We start from the raw sequence: 20,613 nt of genomic DNA, 5'->3' as shown, positions 1-20,613 counted from the left end.
AGCCCGTGGCTGATGGTCGGTGATCTATGTGCCTTATTATGATGTATGTGTTTCATCCATTTTGTTCATCCATTTTTACGTATCATTTTAGGGCCTGATCCCAAAAATTAGAGGGATATAAATCTCAGGTGGACCACACCATAGGAAAACAATATTAATTGGATATCCACCATTAAAATCCTCCTAAGGCCCACTGTACTTTTTATTTGACATCCAATCTATTGATTAGGTCATTCGTACCCAGATGAAGGGGAAAAACAAAGATCAACTTGATCCAAAACTTTTATAGCCCCCAAAAGGTTTTTAATGTTCGACGTTCATTCAAATTTTTTTTCCTGTAATGTGGTTCACTTGAGACTGGGATATAACTTATTTTTGGTCTCATAACATAAAATTATCTAGAAAAATATATGGACAGAATGGATGAAACACATACATCATGGTGGGGCCCACAGAGCACCGACAACCAGCCATTGGCAGCCAGGAGGAGTAGCCAATCCGTCCTCTCCACTTCCAGGTGGTATTCGCAGTGCGGCCTACCGTATTCCAAGCTACGACTTCGAAAGAAAGATGGTAGGGTGAGTCTGACGCCTTATCCAGCGTCTTTTACGAAGCGTCCAAGTCCGCCTGCTTTATTTTAAGGGCCACAACACAACGGTATTACCAATGGAACGGGAAAAATAGAATCGAAGACCTTGCACGTACGGATAAAGCATTTTAGGACGAAAATATCCCTGCTTTTCACAGAGCATTGCACTTACGGACAAGGATATTTTCGTCCTTAAATGCTCTGTCCGTACGTACAAGGTCAAGTTGGGAAGATAAGTTATGTAATGTTCCTAAAAGACGCTCGATAAAAGGTGGCGTTCACAGTGATAATTTTCTCGACGCGTTACCACACGGACACGGTTTGGTGCCGTGCCTTCTGATTTATCGATCTCTCTTCATACGCCGGCACCAAGGGTTTGTATACATGCCATACATGTAACTCAAATGAACGGTCCAAATTGTGATCCAATAGAGATGGATCATCAACGAAAAAATATTATACTAATACGATTATCTAATTTACTGATTGGTGGACACTTTTGTTTACGGTTGAAATGCAGGTAGCCGACAATCCTAATCCATCAAACCAATTGCTCAGGAATCGGTGGTTAGGATTGTTCAACCCATCTGATTTTAAAATGATGACCCATCTTGGTTGGGCCCCACAGTTTGGACGGTTGAGTTTGATCATGCCACCTGTAAAGTATGTAAAATCTGCTCATTTTGAACTTTTATGATTGATTGAGGATAATTGTTTTTTATTTAGATGATGATAATGACAGGGCAATTGCAACGGACGACATAAAGTGGCCCACCCAGTTCGTGAAAGGGGCTAAAGATGAAAAAGTAAGGAGAATGTGGAATCGAAAGAGACAAAAAGAACCTAAAAAGAGGAACTGCTGTCCCCTTCCTTTTTTTCCTTTTTTTCGCGACTGCTCAGATGGGAGTGGAATCAGCTGCACACCTGTTTTACCCAGCGCCTGAAATATAGGTGCGGGTTGGCCCACCGTGATTTATATGATTTATCCACTCCGTACATTCATTTTGAAAGATTATTTTAAGGCATGGGCTTAAAAATGAGTTAGATTGAATGCTCAAACAGATCACAACAAAGGAAAACGTGGGGATTAGATTTCTACCGTTGAAAACTTCTTAGGGCTGATCGTTATGCTTATTTGCCATAAACTTGTTCCTGAGATTACATAGACATTAGACATGTACGGAGGGAAAACATAAATATCAGCTTGATCCAAAACTGCTGTGGTCCCCAAGAAGTTTTCAACGACTTCCTTTGGTGTGGTCCACTTAGCCTTAAATCTACTTCTTTTTCGGGATAATGCTATGAAAAGATTTTTTAAAATGAATGGAAGGCGTGGATAGGACAAATAAATCAAGGTGGGCTCCACAGAGCCCAGGACAGGACCGTCTGTCTCTGGATAGGTACTGCTCCTAAAACACCCCATTTCCGTGGGGCCCACCGTGTTTTTATAGAACCTCCGCCTCGTCCTTCAGGTGAGAGCGCAGATTCAGTGAGGCTCACCTTGATGTATGTGTTGCATATGCACGCTCTTCATCCGTTTTTACACCTCATTTTAGGGCAGGAGCTGATGTAACAGATCTAGGGACCACAGCACAGGAAACCGTGGTGATTGAACGCCCTCCATTAAAAACTTCCTTCTATTTGCCATCCAACCGTTGATAAGGTCACACATACTTAGGGCAAACACAAGGGACGAGGAGTGCGTCCTACCCCGTCCGGGCAGGGCTCTTTGGGGTCCACTGTGATGTAAGTATTTTATCCGCGCTGTTCATCACCGCTTTTCTAAGATCATTTTAAGGGAATACCGTGAAAATGAAGTAGGTACACAGTTCCAGTGGACCACACCAAAAGAAGCTGCAGTCATAATGACACCCACCATTGAAACCTTTCTAAGGGCCACTGATGTTTTTTTACCATCCAGCTTGATCGGAAACTTCTCCAGCTCCCAAGAAGTTTTTAATGGTGGATGTTCAATCCCCACTTGCTGGCCACTTAAGGCTTGTACCTGCCTCATTTTTTAAATTATGCCTTAAATTGATAGGAGAAAAATGATGGACGGCGTGGATAAAACACTTACATCACGGTGGGCCCCACAGATCCCTGCCCGGGCAATCCGCGTCCAAACACAAGTATAAGCTTGGTTCAAAACTGTATTAATGATGGGCATTCAATCTGTTTCCTATGGTGTGGTCCACCTAAGATTTAGATTGGCTTTAACTTTTTTTGCCCATGCCCTAAAATAATCTAGAAAAACAGATGTACAGCATGGATGTATGTAAATGAAAATAGGCCCCATAGCCACAGCCAGGTGTTTCCCCAGCCTCGGAATCCGCGTCCATCTGGGCGAGAATCATTATTTGAATCGTACGTGCGAAAGACAAGCCCCGTTAAAAACTCATTTAAATAAACCGATGAGAGCCACTCCCGTTGGGAGAACGTCAAATTGGGACGCGGACTTATTACTGAAGTGCCGTCACCAAGTTCGGTGGCTCCCACCATGATGTATGTTTTGTATCCACACCGTCTGTCCATTTGGAGAGACCATTTCATGGCATGAGCCAAAGAATGAGTAAGATAAAAATCTCTAGTGGACCCCACCATAGAAACAGTGGAGAGAGTGATGCCTACCATTAAAAACTTATAAGGGCCACAAAAGTTTTAAATGAAGCTGATATTTGTGTTTTACCTCATTTAATGTATGTGTTAACCTGTAAACAAGTTAGATCTCAAATAAACATCATGATGGATCTTATGAAGGTTTCAATGGTGGCGTCAGTCTCTCCATTGTTTTCCATGGTGGGTCCACTAAAGCTTTCGGCTCATACTTTGAATCATGCCCTAAAATTGTCTCTCCAAATGGATGGACAATGTGGATACAACACATACATAAGGGTGGGTCCCACAGAACTTGGTGACATGACTTCAGTAGCGAGCCAGGTTGGTAGCTAATCCGTGTCCGTAAAACTGCTACTTTTTTTTTTTTTTTTCCTTTTTTAAACCATTTATCAAACTGATTTTTGTATTTTATTTTTCATACCAGTGAGTTGGAACTTGATAAATGGGTTTGGCTAAAGATACATACCATATGGTGGTCCTATAGACAAACCTATTGTCGGCATTTCATCATATTGTTTCATGTTGCGTGGCCCATTTCATATGTGGATCCAGTCCAATTTTGTCATTGGAGCCGAATATCAAGGATAGAATGTGATGGACAGAATAGATTTTATATTTATATCTTGGTTCAGCTGTATCTCCATGGACTGTGAAGTAACCGTCCATTGAGTGATCGGAATTGTTTGCAACTCCTGTTTTAAGCAGCTGCCAAAATCAGGATCTAATGGGCTGCACCATGCGTAAGATCTAATGGGTCACACTATATAGCTTTCCTGATGTTTGGAATTGTCTATAATTTGTGTATTTTCACTTCATCCTGATGAGCTATGCTCGATTACTGGGTTTGATTGATACGCATCATGGCGGCTCCTCACACAGGGTAGCATCCCATCTCTGCTGTTTCTTGTGGCGTAGTCTAAGTTGTGGATCTCACTGATTTTTTGCCTGAGGTCTTAGAATCTAGATTAGAACTTGATAGGTTGAGTGGATTTCAAATATACAATATGATGGCCCCATAAGCTTAGGTTTTTTCTTTCACCTGGCATAAACAGAGGACTCGAGTCCAACATTGAGTGCCTGTGCTGACATTGTTTCGGAGGGCATACGACTAGAATTGTGCAACGAGTTGAGTTAAGCCGAACTGTGCCAAGCTCAGCGCAGCTCAACCTGACTCCAAGCCCAGCTCAAGCTCTGCTCATATTTTGAGCTCAACACGCTAGCTTGCCTCCCCTTGATGGTTAGAGTCAAGTTTGGTTCGAGTTGAAGTGAGCGAGCCGGTTGATTGAGCCGAGGTATCTCTAGTAATAACTAAAATCCTAAAAAAAAGATATGAACGATACGTGAAATTTAATGAACAATAAATTTAAAAATATAATCCATTCAACACCATCAATATTTTAAAAGTTTATGTTTATCACAATATAACAAATGTTAAATTACCAATTTAAAAGTGTAATACATTCAACTCTACCCATAACAACAAAATATGAATAATTTACCTCAAAATAGATGTAGATGCAGTCTCGCCTAGACTTTTGATCTCATCATCTACTCTATCCTCAACATTAAAAGTGTCATCACCTCAAATCGCCAAAATTAATCTTGTGTACAAATGAGCGCTTTAATTGTTTTGTGTAAAAGAGCTTCAATACTTACTGACGACCCTACTCCTTATGCTAAATGTAAATTATAATACTACCGTTGTAATTGAAATTGATAAAATGCCAAGTAACAACAATGAAAATGTAGAGCATTTTGCTTCATGAGCTCTTATCTTCAACCATTCTAAAACTTCAAAATTTATGATCAAGCCCTTCATGAATATCTATTTGATATATATGTCTAATTTTGACTTGGTTATATGCTCACTTGATTATTCTTGCTCCAAGGTCAAAAAATATTCATCAGACACATTGGTATTACCTGCAGATGAATAACAACTGTTTTTAGGTTATTTAAGTCCCCGTGTCTTGTGTTTTGGCCAATTTATTAACATATAAGTTATAGAATACTTCAATCACAACACCAACATTGGTAGCTTCTTTTATTGCCTTTTTAGGCAAATAACTTTTATTGAAATGAAACTAACCATTCCCATCTTGTTTTGTGGATTAAAAGCAACAGTTAAGGCTATTTACAAATGACATTTAGATCATTACTTTTATGTAGAATTCTTCTTCAATATTTTAAATGGAGGGAAGAAATAGATTTAGAGTATGGCGTTTATTTTCAAGAAAAAATCTATATAGTTATAATAAACTTTGAAAAATTCATGAACCTTTCCAATCCGTATCAATAGTGTGTGGTCAGTTACGTGTACCCATTCCTTTGATTGAATGCCGTCCACAAATTTAAAGTAAAGACTAATGTGAAAAGAACATATTTGCTTTCTGATTTAAATATATTTTCATGCATTTTCTTTGTACAATGACATACTAGACTTTCTCAACTTTAAGATTAGGATAATTATTATATTCAATAAAAACTTTGTTTTATAAAAATTTAAATAATTTCTTTTCAACAATAACTATTATTGTAAATGACTATTTTAACCTTTATTTCTTAAACCTACAAGTCATGATGCTAGCTTGAGAGTGATCTTCTACTGATAAGGAAAACGAAAGCATTTCTTGGCTTTTACTTGCGGTTCTTAGTCTCTTTGAACAATTTTTTGTGTCCATAATAACGAGAACTTGTCCTCCCAAAATACTTGTCAAAAGTTGTTTTGCAATACTTATTAAACATTGGTCTCACCATTTCTTATCTTTTTGTAAAACTCATCCCACATCATTAACCTTTTCTTTCCTTTACCTGAACCAATGGGGGCTTGAGGTGATATGAGCTGTCCTTAATCATTTCAATCCAACGGTTATCTGCAAACGAGTGCAAATTAACGAACTGAGTCAAACAAGTCTTGGTCCGTCTCAAATCCCCCTTTTAGGCCGAGACAATCCAAGCTAAACCTAAACTTACTCGGCTCATGTACAACTCTATATATGACATCCCAGCATAGGGCAGGCCCCACCTTAAACATCATTGGATATAAAGCCACGTCAGTCTACTCATCAGGTGGGACATACGTCTAAATTTAGCCAATATATTGTTTCCTATGGATCTGATTTTTGCACCAATGACTTTCTTGGCAGGCACCATTGTGGCCTCCGCCGGACTGGGTTGACACTAGCCTGGCCAAGCGGGCAATGTATGGCCCTGTGAGAAAGATATTCCAAAAAATCAAAGGTTTGAATAATTCAATCTCAGAAATCTTCCACTTTGAAATATGACATCCAACCTTGAAACTACGTGAGTGGAACAGCTGACAGGTGCCTTTAAACTATCCAACCTTTTCATATGATGGTGGCCCACTTGATAGTTGGTCCGGGCCATTCATCATTGACCAGGACGCAGCTGGGACATTGGGCCTAGACTCAGCCCTCTGGCCAAGTTTAGTGGCCCCCCCAGCCTACAGGGTCAAACAGCCCAACCAATCGCCACCCTCCAGTGGGTCTGACGTTATGCCCTCCCTGGGAGTAATTTATGGTCCACTGAGATGATGGATCTAAACATTCATCTCTATTTAATTTTTATTCAGAAGTGAGATCTTTCATTACACTGAACAGTGGACCGTCCAAGAAGTGGATCCTTTCATGGATGGCCAATGGTGCCAAAATCACTCTGATTGGATCACATTAACATCTGAGTGATATGTATATATAAAATTTCATTTTCATTTGTCCGTTTGAAGGCCAAAAGCAAACAAATCTAATCGCATCTCTGGCGTTCATTTTCTTTTCATCCCAGCAGATGGATGGTCCAGAATCACCAAACCACTGAGCGTCAGGACTGGACTTTATAAACTATTAAAATAATCAGAACCCACTTCCTGAGTTTTTGTTGAAATTGAATGGACCGTTCGAAGAAGATGCGTCTTTAACATGGCATTTTCCTTTGTGTTGGGTGAGCGAGACTGCATTGCGTCCACAATATAGCAGCATTTGGGTCTGAGCCATAATCACCAGCACTTGAGGGTCATTATCAGGAGTGGCAATGAGCCAGAATGAGCCAGATCCAACCTGATCAGGAACAGCCAACCACATCCCTTTTGTTTGCTTGGCCTGACATCAGACATGGGCCCCACTCAAGGGTCCAAAATGAAAGCTACCTTGGCACGACAGTATATAGCCGGCCTTTACCAGTATAATAAAGATGAGTTGTCTATTTCCTACTGTTCATCGGTCGGTTAGAATCACCTGGTAGAAATGATTTTTTTTTTTTTTTTTAATCATGTTCGGACCTAGTTTAATCATATGATTAGAGAACCATCTAATCAGAGTGACATTTGGGAGGGGGGGTGCAGATTGCCTGGGAACGGGTCACCAGGGATATATCCCTGGTGGCACGACTGTGGGGCCCACCGTGATGTTTGTATTTTACCATTCTGCCCATCTGTTTTGAAAGCTGATTTTAGGGCATGACCCCAAAAATGAAGCAGATCCAAAGCTCAAGTGGACCACACCACAGGAAATAGTGGGAATTGAAAGCATCCCATTAAAAACTTCTTCGGCCCCACAGAAGGTTTCAACAATGGGCATCATCATCTGCATTGTTTACTATGATGTGGTCCACTTGAGCTTTGGATCTACCTCATTTTTGAGCTCATGCGCTAAAATGTAGACAGCGCACGACTTGAGCTTTGGATCTCCTTCATTTTTGGGCCCATGCCCTAAAATGAGCTGGCCAAATGGATGGATGGGGCATAAAACACAGACATCGCCAATCCTTGGGAGGGATTGTGAATCAATGGAAGGCCCACATGAGATGGATGATTCAGATTGATAATCAATAATCATCAATTGGAACAATCACTTATTGGTTAGAATCATTTGATCAAAGTAGTCCTTGACAGAGATGGGCAATCATAGGCGGGGCTCAAGATGGATGGACCAGATCAATGGTTTCCAATATGTTCGATCACCCATGAGGGTACATGGGCTCGCCTTGATACCTATCATAAAGGGAAGAGTGGTGATATAGTGGGCTAAGTGTATGGGAACATTCCATCCACATGGTTCCATTTAGACTCAGGGGCATCTGCATCACCTATCTGGAGCGTCCATTAGGTACAATACGCTCTTCATATTCTACCTTGAAATATACATAACTAATCATACCTAATCAGATGATCCAAACCGTCCAGTTGATGGCATGCAAAATGGATGCAAAGGAATGCTAGAAGAAGATTGGCACAATAGCAGATGTCTATAACCATTTCATGAGTTAGCTACATACATAGTTGGGTGTTTAAGAACTCTCCCTATTGTGGCACATGTTCAGTTCTCCATTTGCTCTCCTGGTCATACCTTACACCTTTACCAAACTCACCTGATTCATGCATGTAATTTCGATGTGTCGGTGCAAAACTCAGTGCGAGTTGAGGAGAAACCTGCCCATTCCTGTATAGGACTGAATCGTGCAGAATATTCACTCATTTTGAGGCCAAATCGAGTTGACTCGATTGATTCCCGAGTCGACTTGCCAAGTTCTCTAAGCAATGATTCAGATGTTTCTATTCTATACAATAATAAGGCCTATGTGGATTGGTGGAATAAAAAAAAGTAGATTTGAAAAGGAAATTGTCATATCAGAGAAAATATGTGAAAAAGAATCCTAAATACTCTGTTTGTTTTAACATACACCAATTCCATGGAAATGTTGAAAGGTGGATGGTTAAAAAGTGAGAGCCGTCTCTGAAAAAATTCTAGAGATCTTATGTCTAATTTTTTTTCAAAAGAAATGGAAATTGCCCCCCGTTTGTTTGTTTTGTTTTGAGGAAAACCAATTTCCACATCTGCTTTTGTTTTTGCACACGGTTGAAAGTGTCACAGTTGTGGAAATCGATTTCCTTTACATAGTTGAATACTGTTTTCCACCAATCCAAACGGCTCCCAATTGCAATTCAATTCTATAGCACACCCAAACGCATCCTAAGAGAAGAAACCCAATCCATCATGTGGGCGGGACAGCTTAAAGCCGAGACTGTTGCAAGTTGGCACAACAATTTTCCACCACAATAACAAATGAGTGGGTGGCTCATGTGATAACATGCTTGCTCAGAACGAAAAAACGACACATGTAAGATTTACATGGTGAGATGTTTGCAATATACAGTGTATGTCCACAGCATTAGTTGTAGAGTGATGTGTATATCAACAAGCAGCGAAAACAGCAGGTATTACAATATCAGGTGAGCATGACAGCTTATCAAGTATCAACCACAAAAGCAAGTACACTCTTTATGTGGTGTAATAAAGCTCTAACAAAAGCCAGTACACTCTGTCGAAAGAGACTGTTGATTGGGCTTCAACGATTGTTATGTGTAAACCTGTGATCAGCAGGCAGTAGAAGAAAATGGACGCTAATCAGGAGGAGCTCATGAATCGAGTTCCATCTAAAACTAGAAAACTGTCATCAAGTATTGAGGGGATGTGTCTGCCTCACCTGATGAACTGGGTGGTGGAATAAGTTGAATGAATCACGGGCATTGTAATCGTCCTCGTCGAAGGCGCTGTAATTAGGACTACTCATTGACCCCTCATGGTAACTAGCAGTCCTCAGGGACCTTGACTCCTTACTGGTCTGCAAGGCACAAAAAAAATAAAATAAAATAAAATAAAAAATAAAAAATCAATTGAAATGCAAGATAGGTTTAAGATACAGACCAAAAAAAGTAAAGACAAAGAATCCACTTCAGACATGAAGCATCTACAAATTGCAAGATCACATGGTACGTGTGGCGCCATTAGTAGAATATATCTTTCTCTGTGTATTGGTAGGCATGTTTGTGTGTCGAAAAGGAAGATGCAATGTGATGAATAATAAGAGCTTGAATTAAATTACTCTTGAACAGGGCAGAACTTTTAAGATGAGGCTATTGGTGTCATGGTTTTTAGCCTCAGCGACTCTGATTGACTCATCGAATCTGAGTCAATTTGGATGAGTCGCACTGACTCAACAGAGTTTTAAAACAATGATTCATGAGCAGGAGATTCTCAGTCACTCTACGGCACAAACGGGCGGGGGGACACAAATGATGTCAGGGCCATACATGGGGCAGGCCGGCCCAAAAATCAGGCGCGTTGGTTCATCAACTGCTCGAGACATGTACGTTGAATGTGAATGTTCAGTCACTTTACCCTGACCAATCCATTTTTGCTGCAAATGCATGGCCCAACTGATGAACCGACCAGCCTGATGGTGAGGCCCACTGAAGAATGGCCAGAGTCTCTCATGTCTGCCACCACACTAGCACGTGCTACAGGGGACTCTGAATCCTCTTTGAATGATATTCCCAGCGAGATCAAATTTTAGTGCTCCCTGCAATGCGATCATCGACCAGCATACTTACCTGTCTCTTCGACATCAATATCAAAGAATTTTAAAATTCATAAAGATGATATGGCTAGATTGTAATAATCCCAATGGTTCCATAGAGATCCCATGGAAGAAGGAAATTTCAGTTATTTCACTAGAAGTGACATTTTCAAGTAAATATGCCCTTTTTAAAGATGTATCCAGCAACGAAAGGAAATTTCACTCATTTCAAGAGAAGTGGGACTCTCCATCAGTTTCAGAAAAGACCAAAATACCCACTCATAAATCCCACAATAAACTAACACCAAATAATAGAAACACCACTCCCTCTTCAAATTCGATTTACTCGCCAACCGTCTGAGGTAAAACAGAAAACAGAAAACAGAAGGAATGTTTGTGATTGCTATAAACTAGTTTCTAGAAATTCGGGTTTAATCCAAAAAGGTGCCAATTCAGTATAATTGGCAAGAATACTATGGTTAACTTGTTTCAATTGGTGCTTAGAACCAATCGACTTACAGCTAAGCTGGGTCAGATCGGTCTTGTCCAAGTGTCGGTTTTTGAACTTTGGATTTATGTAAATTAAGCTGAGCTGATAATTGAGTTGACAGTTCTTTATAAAATTCATCATTTGTTTTTTCAACGACTTGGTGTAGTTGAAATTGGACCAATTTCCAATTTTCAAATTTAATTGAACATCATTCTTGAATCCAAAATTTAGATTCTCGGAGTCTTGGTATGGTATGTCTCTAGTAGCATTGACTGGGAGAGGTTTCGGTGCAGCTATGATTAGTAGCACTGTAGAATGCTTGGTGTCTTCAAAGTTCTTAAAGGCATGCGACTATGTAGTTTCAATCTTCCACAAACATCCTGTTATTTCACAATCAGATTTTCAGAACCTGAAAGATGGATGCCACATAGCAATGTGCATCTTCAAACATCAATCAGAATCACCCTGCATGTGACAAAGTGGCACGTGTGTGAGATCCAGCCATTCATCAGGTCGGTTCCTCTGTGAATGTGCACAAACCCAACAAATATGGCCCTTCACTTGTCAGGTGGGCCATGTGTACATGAAAAGCGTTGATGGTTCAAAAAGTTAACCAAAGGTCCACATCCTCTGGCTACTTGAAAACTCGAACTGATTTTGGGCAACGACATATCTAACACGAGACCTGCTGGATGAACGACCCAAATCTTGCACATGTGCCACTTTGGCATCATTGAAGTGCAGCAATTAGAGCAAGTAGAGCATTCTTCAAACCCAAAGTGATCATTTTTTTGTACCAACATACCTTGCTGATGAGTTTCTCAAAAGCCTCTGGTCCATTTTCTTCGATGTATTTCTCTGCAGCTGTTAGAATGTCGTCTGGCTTACTTAAGATGTCCTTCTTTCGTGGGACGTACCAAATGTTAACGGTTTGTGGGTTCACAAAGCATGGCCTGACGAAATGCTCGTAAACATATGCAGCACCACTGAAGTATGGTAAGACCAACCAGCAGGTGACAATCAGCTTTGCATAAGACCAGAAAGGTAGCCTGTGGTAAAGGTAAAAATAAATAAATAAATAAATAAACAAGAAAGAAAGAAAAGTGAGTATTCTAACGGCAATCTGTAGTCTGTAGAAAAAAGCTTGTGTTGATGAAAATGGGACAATGCTCCAGAAATCGAACCAATCTCTACAAGTCAGCTAATGCACATGCCACCCCATATGCCCGCGCGGCACACAGGGGAAATATCAAAGCCATCCATCATGTGAAACTCACTGTGTAGATGCTACTGCCGAAAGAAAAACAGTGGTCCACTCAGTAGGTGTGCCATGATATTAGGAATAAGTGGAGGGGGTTGAAAACTTCGGCTGATTTTTTCAAAACAGTACTTCTGTTCGGTTAATTGTGGCCCACCTGACTAGTGAACTGACCTGATTCTTGGGACAGGGAATCTATATAGTGTACCCTTTCGATGAATGCTTGGATATTTCACCTATGGGTGTCCCATGCTGGCATATGTGGTGGTGCATGCATTAGCTGACTTGTACACGTGTGAGCTTAGCAAAGCTCAAAGGGACATGGAAAAGGAACCAACTAATAAATAGTCAAGAAGATTGTCATGCCCAACCAAGAGATGCCAGCCTCCTTGGTACATAGTTTCAGAATGAAGAGAAGAAAAGTTCAAAAGATTTAAGTCCAGCTATAAGAACAAAATCAAACAAGACTACCCAGTGCATCGTGTTACAAAAGGAAAAAGGTTTTGAACCATGTCATGCACTTAGGGCCTGTTCAGTAAATGCCTAAATTGAGTTCATCTCATTTTAGTTCATTGCAGTTATATATTATGTATTAGAGATCATGATAGTCGGTTATCAAGATTATTGTTAACCCTTGTGAAAAAGAAATATGACCCTAATACATAATTATGATTAACTAACTCATTTTTAGGTGTCTACCAAGTATGCCCTTAGTCCACAGTTGAAATGAGAGGTACATGGTAATTCAATGTCTCGACAAATCAACATCATACTCATAGCCAGGATGTTACCCTTGATATATGTTAATGAAGCAATCAAATCATTCAAGATCTTTTAGACCTGTTTGTTTCGGTGTATTTACTTGTGAATTAGCTGGATTAGGCATTTATTACTTAACAGGGAAATTTCAAAAACTGTCAGATGTATGATGTTCAAATCTACAGCTTTTCGTAGGTTCAGACTCAGAAAGCAAGGCAGAGCCTGTGGGCCCCATCATGATGTACGTGTTTTATCTATGCCGTCCATTCATTTTGCTAAATAATTGTAGGACGAGCCCAAAAATGAGGCAGATCCAATGCTCAAGTGGACCACACCACAGGAAGTAGTGGGAATAATGACAACACCGTTGAACTCACTGTTTTCTATGGTGTGGTCTACTTGAGCTTTGGATCTGCCCCAATTTTTTGCTCATGCCCTAAAATGATTTGAGAAAATGAATAGACGGTATAGATATAACACATAAATCATAGTGGGGCCCATAGAGTTTTGGTAATGAAAAAAGAGTGAGTTTGACCTGATTTTCTATGTGCAATTCCCACACTTTCCAAACACCAAGAAAAAGTTATTATTATGCTTTTACCATTCATTTACTGGTATTTACAACGAAACAAACATGCCCTTTGAGAATGCAAGCTCAACATTCCCCATGTCTTGTGCTTTCTAGGTTAAGATCCCGTGAGGAGTTGTTTGGGTTTGGGCAAAGTTGTGTTGAGATGAGCAATCGTAGCAACTATATATGTCCATGGTTTGTCAACCCCCTTGTGCATGGGAACCAATTCACTTTTGAACAAGTAGTCATGGATACATGACCATTGGACCATGGATTGGGTCTTTGGTAGAGAGATGGAACTACTTGTCAATGCCACAGTACAGTTCGATGCAAATGAGGATCATACTTATCCGTGCACATGCATGACATGCTTAAACATGTGTGCAACCATCCAAGTTCAAGCTTCCCACATGCACATATTTGCGACCACCAATCTTTGTGCCACCATCAATCTTCAAGCACTAAAGGGGTTAGTGCTTGTCTGTCTCTCTCTGTTTTTATTTATTTATTATTTATTTTACAATTTTAAATGCAATGAAGCTATTATTAAAAAATGCCAAAGGTGCAAGAGAAACAACAAGGATCCTCAAACAGTCTATAAGAAACAATCTACGGGGATATTCAGAGTGGAAGCCCACTCTATAACATTGCTCTTAGCCCGATCCAAAACCATATAAAAAGGAGCGCTCTTGTCTAATGTTACGTCCATAAAGAAACATGGTTGTATGTTGCCTCTCATTTGCATGGAGCCACCAGGCAAAAAAACAGATAAGCTACGATGCCATTGGCATTCATGACAATGCATTTATTGGCTCTATCATTCAGGAAGATTGAGATGTTGAGGAATACAGTTCATATAGAATTAGAACTGGGTGGATGGAATGGAGACGCGATTCTGAAGATATTTGTGATGCATGCCAATGCAAATTAAGGGAAAACTTTATACAACAATTATTAGACTGTCTACAACTAATGTTGGGTAACCGTTACAGAGAAGAGAATCTTGAGATGGCTGTGTGAGAAGACTGGGAAGGATAGAACTGAGAACAAGGTCACCATAAGCAGCTTGGGAGTTGTCCCAATACGGTGTCATTTGGCTACCTAGAAAGTAGCCCCTATGGAAAAGGAATCTATTAGAAAGGCCTGTTTCTCACGTTTAGGTGCTAGGAAACGTTTGACTCGCTTGATGTATTTATATTCAAGTTGTACTGCTGCTCGTGAATAGCTGAATTAGTGGCCCCATTTCTATGGCTACCAGATGATTGAGTTAGCTTATTCTTTGGGGCAAGGCTATTTCGTGAGAGGCACATCCAAATGAATGCGTTACATGTCACACATGTGAGCCATGTTCATATAAGTGACATGATTTACCTCTTCAAGCTCTTTGTTCCGTGAATACCACACCTATGTTCCTAACCAGTGTTTTAAATATCAACGATATCAGTCAATATATCCCACGATATATCTTGCATCCCACCTGTGCAATACGAAACGCACAGGTAGTGCCAATACATCCCACCTATTCGATCAGTGAGCATTTTCGATATTCGATTTATGTTTTTGTTGCAAATCACGTTAAACCAATGTTAAATGGTTACAAATATATGATTCTTCGTGTTTTCCATGAAAAATCATGGATTTGGAACTTCGATTTCAAGATTTAGGGGAGATGGGTCAAGTTGTGAAAATTTAAGAAAAATCAAAATTTCTCAATTTCTTGCAAATTAGTTACAATCTTTGTATCCAAACACAGAATTAAACATGTATGTAACCTGATCTAGTGATTCTTCTTTTGCTTTTGAATGTATTGCTTATGTTTCCATACATGTCTTCTTACGTTTATAAATTATATGAATAGACTTTGACTATACTTGCATTAGTTAAGTTGGAAAGCGCATATGTCAGGACCCCATACAAAGGAAACCCCTAATATGTGCACTTTTTTCTGTAATGTTTTGATTTCTAAGTGTGTATTGATGTCTTTTTCAACAATCCCTGAAGTTTCATTGAAAAATTCGACCAATTTCCCAATGTTCCCACGTTTCCCAACAACATCGATACATTACGTGATACAATTAATATATCCCATGCGATAACCGATATGTATCCGTATCCCAAGGGTGCGATACATTACGCGATAACGATATTTAAAGCATTGTTCCTAACTAGTGTTTGAATTATCTTCGATATTATCTTTATCTCCAGCTCAGCGATACTGATAACACTGATAGCGATACTGATAACGGTGGTAGTATAAAAAATTTCAGGTATTAATAATGTATCGCCAACGAATCAATATCACTAATGTAATCGTCAATATTTTCAACTATGTAAATTCTAGGGGTCGCTTGTATTACCAATGCATCAATATCGCTAATGTATCGCCAATATTTTTTACTATGTAAATTCTAGGTAATGCTTGTATCATGTGTATCGACGATATTTCAATAATATCGCCAATGTATTGATATCATCAAAATTTTTATTTCAATTTTTTTTTTCATGGGCACATGCTTGTATGTAGTGTTCAATTTATCATTGATAATATCTTGATATTATCGATATCACAACATATGAGATATTGAGACCACAATCTTTTGTTTCCTTTCCAATTGTTGATAATTTCTTGGTGAAATATCATCTGTTATTGATATTTTACAATATCGATGGATGTTTGGATGGAAGATTGGATGGATGGCTGGACTGATTTCTTACAACAACACATGCTTTTAAGGCCCCATTAAATGGAAACTTATTATGTATGCATTCTTTTTGTAATTTTTTTTTTTTAATTTCTAAATATGCAAATATGTACATTTTAACATCTCCTGAAGTTTCACTGAATAATCCACCATTTTCCCTATGTTTCCCTGCATTTCCGGTCATTAGCAATATCGATATTGTTTCTGTATCCCTGGCCAGCGAAACTTGTAGCGATACCGATACTTCAAACACTGTTCCTAACAACTCTTTCCTGGTACCCAAACAAAGCATTTCAATTCCATAGAATTGGCTTTACTAGTACCCAAACACAATACACAAAATCTCTTCTCTAGAGATCTACTTCCTGGAAGCACTTTCTCTCCACGTTTTAATTCCCAGGAGCCAAATGCCCCCTAAGATACACAATGTTGGAGAGCATGTTGAAATTCATTCTCGTGTAGGAAAGACCGACGTCGCATCTCAGCCCAAGTGCTTCCCCAAGCGTAGATCATGCGACATTCGTCTCATAGTCCCATTTTAAATGAGTCAACCTTCCCCAAGTGCACACCCCACATGCTAAGCACCAAAGCTCAATAGAACGCAAGAGAGACAAGTGTATGGAAGAACACTTTGTATTTCACTAGAGCTTTCAAACTACAACTCTTGAATGCTTTACAAATGAGGACCCCTTCTTATATAGAACTAAGAAAATTTTAGAACCTACACATGTATGGCTAGGATTGTGCCACAGGGTACTCATACCATGGCCAAGAACTCTCTAAAACTTTTCTAGAATATTCCACGCCTCTCTACACAAGATCCCACTAGAGTTCTTTAGAAACTTCTAGAGATATCTACACAATTCTACACAACTAGAGCCATCTCCACACAATTCTAGAACTTTCTACTATTCTCTACAACTTTCCACACACTTCTACTCTATTAAAAAATTCTCTACAGTCATGTACAAAACCTCTCCACTCGAGATGAGAACAAATTCGGCCAAGTCCATGACTTAGGCCCATGGAAATGATCATTCTGTGACAGATGGCTCCAGTAAGGAGCAGGTGTTAATTGGGGTGGGAAGGGCTTGAAAAGAGGATGGGAGGAAGGCCTAAAAGGACTTGGATCGAGGTGGTGAGAAGGGATACAAATGCTCATTCACTTATCAAGGAGTCTTGGATGGGAATGATTTTTGAAGAAGGATCACAAAGACGGCCCCAAGTAGCTTGGACAATGCGATGATGTTGCAATTGATAGAGAAGCTTATATGGTCGTTAAGAATTTTAGACGACGGTGACATCACTTTTAAGGTTTTATAGACTTTGGATTACAACATTTAAATTTCTATTTTGGCAACACTTCTATTTTCCCAATGAAATCCTTTCCTTAATTTCGACTTGGAACCAAGAACTTCTAACTTCCTTACAACGAGATGGGGTCCTTGTTAGTGAAATTTTGGTAAATGTGGTGTAGATGCAATTCTCCTAACTAACAGTCACCATCTATTTTCACATGAATGAACAAAAAGCAGATACAAATATTCATCATTCAAACAAGCAAGATTAAGGCATTCCTGTAACAGGAAAAGGAGGATTCCCAAAACCACACCACAAATCAAGGCAATTACCATTCGATGACTTTCGCAAAAGTAAGCTCGAAGAGAGTAATCAGAGAATACAGAACCCAATACGTGAGCCATTGCTGATCATCGATTGGGGATTTACTTTCTATTGCCCTGATCGAAGCGTATCTGTCAAAGACCAGAAAAGAAAAAAAAGAAGAAGATAAAACTCTCTGTTCTTCATGCTAGACAGAAAATGAAAAACACCGACATCATTTAAAAAAAAATAAAAAAATCTACTTACAGGGGATAAACCAGGGCAACCACAGGCCTGCACAAACAGACACGAGAACAACTTTTCTTTAAAAAATGCAAATAAAGCACATCAATTATCCTTAAAAAATCACAATTTTTCTAGACAAAGTTTCAAATTTTCAACAGAATTCAATATAAACATAAAAAGGAAAAGAAACCATCATGGGTTCTGCCCCAAATTACCAAAAAAGTCAAAATTTCCCACAGTTAAATGAAAATATGAGGAAATTGGGCAGAAAAAGGGCAATTTTCCATCACCAATATTTAAAAAATAAAAAAAAAACCCACAATTTTCTACATTTAATTGCAAAAATGAAAACAGAATCTTACCCATTAGGTGCCAAAATTTCCCACAGTTACATGAAAATATCAGGAAATTAAGCAGGAAAAAAAATGCAATTTTCCATCACCCATATTAAAAAAATAATAACAACAAATTTCTAGATTTAATTCCAAAATTCACATAATATTATAAAAAAATGAACACAGAATCTAACCCATCATATATTCTGCATTAAACTGCTACAAAAAAGTTTCTTCCTTCATTTTAGAATCCGGATCCTTCATCAAAATGCAGTATGTGATGATGTGGCCAATCACATTGCAACAAACAGGTTTTTCCTGATTGTGGCAACCATAGGATCCGGATTCTTCATTTTATGTTTGAATATCTTGTAAATAGAAAGAATGCATACCCCGCAAGAACATCGAAATTCTGTGCGACCACTTTGAGAAAAGTAGTTGCGGATCCCATCTCGTTTTATAATTATACCCCTCTTTTACCTATTTTCTGCTCCTCTGATTGAAATTTCCAGACAGTTCTCTGTTCTCTGGATTGGAGAGAGGGAAAGAGAGAGAGCGAGAGAGAGAGAGAGAGAGTGGCTGACAGAGAATGTCAGAAGCGGCGGAGCAGTGTCTGAGGAAAGCAAAGCAGCTCGGAACCCCAATGACTGGTCATTTGGTATGCTCTAAGAGTACTTAAAATCATATACATGCATGATTTTAATTTCATTTTTCATATCTTTGAACTCGATCTGGACTGTCAAAATAGTGGATCATTGTGTAGATGCTATAAAAAAACATAAATTTTATTTAATTTACGGATTTAGTTTTTGAATTTTGACAGTTGAGTGCTTCCCAATTTTAACTGTTTATTGGTTAACCAGTAATCAGATAGGTAGAATTATTATTTTAGTTTGTCTTCTGGATGCTTCTCATCTACTGTGGGATCAGTTGCGTGAAGGGTTTTGGATAGGTACAGGCATGACACGTGTACAGAGTCAGTGACCGTGCATGAATAATCATCTTCTGCCAGAGTGCCGACCCTTTTTCTTTTCTTTTTTTTCTTTTTTTCAGGAGAAACGCCCCGCTGTGAGAGTAGTTGGATGCATCGGGATGGACCGGAATCGTCTACAACAGCTGTTTCCCTAGCGCGTAAGACACCCATGATCGGTGGGCCTAAACAAACTGTATTTGTAAATCTACTCCATCCATTAGATGATGGTCCGTATTTTAACCGTACATAAAATATATCATGTTGATAAAAACGATTATGGGCCACATCAATGGGAGAAATGCAAAATTCCCGCTAAGACCTCCAAGTTCTCACCGTGTGGCCTTCCTGATCTTGGATCAGGACGATTTTCTATATTCATTTCATCCTGATGAGATTCACCTGATTAAACGGGTTTGATGAAGTATACACGCCATTGCGGCCTCACATACAAACTCATGACTTGCATTCCACCCCACCATTACCTGTGTTGTGGCCTACATGAGTGTATATCTAGCTAATATTTTTTCCCACTGTCTAAATTCAAGAATAGAATCTTATTGACGGAGTAGATTTTACAAATACAATATAGAGTGCCCACATGGCTTGGGTGTTTTGAGAAGGGCTTAAACAGGTCTCGGATAGGGTTCCCGTCACTTCGGTTCCTATCTCCGCCCTTTGGCCGGGTTGGTTTTGCCTCCGTCGCGGCTCAGGTTCACCGCCCCACTGGGGCCACACATGCCGAGATGATCGAATGATCTTGACCGTCCATATGTTCGCTACTACCATCTTACAGTAATTTCTCTCTTTACCAGAAGACTCGCCTAATTTCTTGGTGACATCGTCAACAACGTCGGGCACATCCACGGCTCAGATAAAACTTCTTCCGAAAGCCGTTACTTTTGTCGCGAACGACCGACCTGGTGGGCGATGGGCGGATACAACGTCCGTTTACACCAACTCCCTCCAGGACGCGGATTAGATACTGACAGGTTGAGTAGCGAGACTCGCTACTGAAGTTACGGCACCAACTTCTGTGGGCCCCACCATGATGTATGTTCTGTATCCACACCGTCCATCCATTCGGAGAGATCATATTAGGGA

At 39.5% G+C, this 20,613-nt stretch overlaps 1 protein-coding gene across 4 annotated transcripts; it reads right to left on the bottom strand.

Moving 5' to 3' along the window:
* Positions 1–8,445: 8,445 nt before the first annotated feature.
* LOC131242127 (HVA22-like protein a) lies at positions 8,446–19,123 on the bottom strand. 4 transcript variants are annotated; one of them, XM_058240558.1, is made up of 6 exons: positions 18,932–19,122; positions 18,226–18,252; positions 17,988–18,110; positions 11,872–12,115; positions 9,704–9,841; positions 8,446–8,658 (listed from the first exon to the last, which is right to left on the bottom strand). In XM_058240558.1, exons 1-6 carry the CDS (start codon positions 18,988–18,990, stop codon positions 8,593–8,595), a joined length of 657 nt encoding a protein of 218 aa, XP_058096541.1. In that variant the 5' UTR covers positions 18,991–19,122; the 3' UTR covers positions 8,446–8,592. The 4 variants fall into 4 exon arrangements, with proteins under 4 accessions (XP_058096541.1, XP_058096542.1, XP_058096544.1 ...); XM_058240559.1 differs by having other exon boundaries at positions 8,446–8,668; positions 18,932–19,121; XM_058240560.1 differs by lacking the exon at positions 8,446–8,658 and adding an exon at positions 9,319–9,587 and having other exon boundaries at positions 18,932–19,120.
* Positions 19,124–20,613: the final 1,490 nt, after the last annotated feature.

The sequence above is a fragment of the Magnolia sinica genome, chromosome 4 (assembly GCF_029962835.1).
Source record: "Magnolia sinica isolate HGM2019 chromosome 4, MsV1, whole genome shotgun sequence".
Classification (NCBI taxonomy): domain Eukaryota; kingdom Viridiplantae; phylum Streptophyta; class Magnoliopsida; order Magnoliales; family Magnoliaceae; genus Magnolia; species Magnolia sinica.
The sequence above is the reverse complement of the archived record's forward strand: the minus strand, read 5'-3'. Positions and strand labels throughout refer to the sequence as shown.

Excerpts from the sequence above, each read along its gene's own strand:
- LOC131242127 (XM_058240558.1), bottom strand. The coding sequence starts at position 18,990 with ATGGGATCCGCAACTACTTTTCTCAAAGTGGTCGCACAGAATTTCGAT. Across the intron at positions 9,842-11,871 it reads TTGAGAAACTCATCAGCAAG|ACCAGTAAGGAGTCAAGGTC; the intron begins GTATGTTGGTAC and ends TGTGCCTTGCAG. Across the intron at positions 8,659-9,703 it reads TCCACCACCCAGTTCATCAG|GAATGGGCAGGTTTCTCCTC; the intron begins GTGAGGCAGACA and ends AGTCCTATACAG.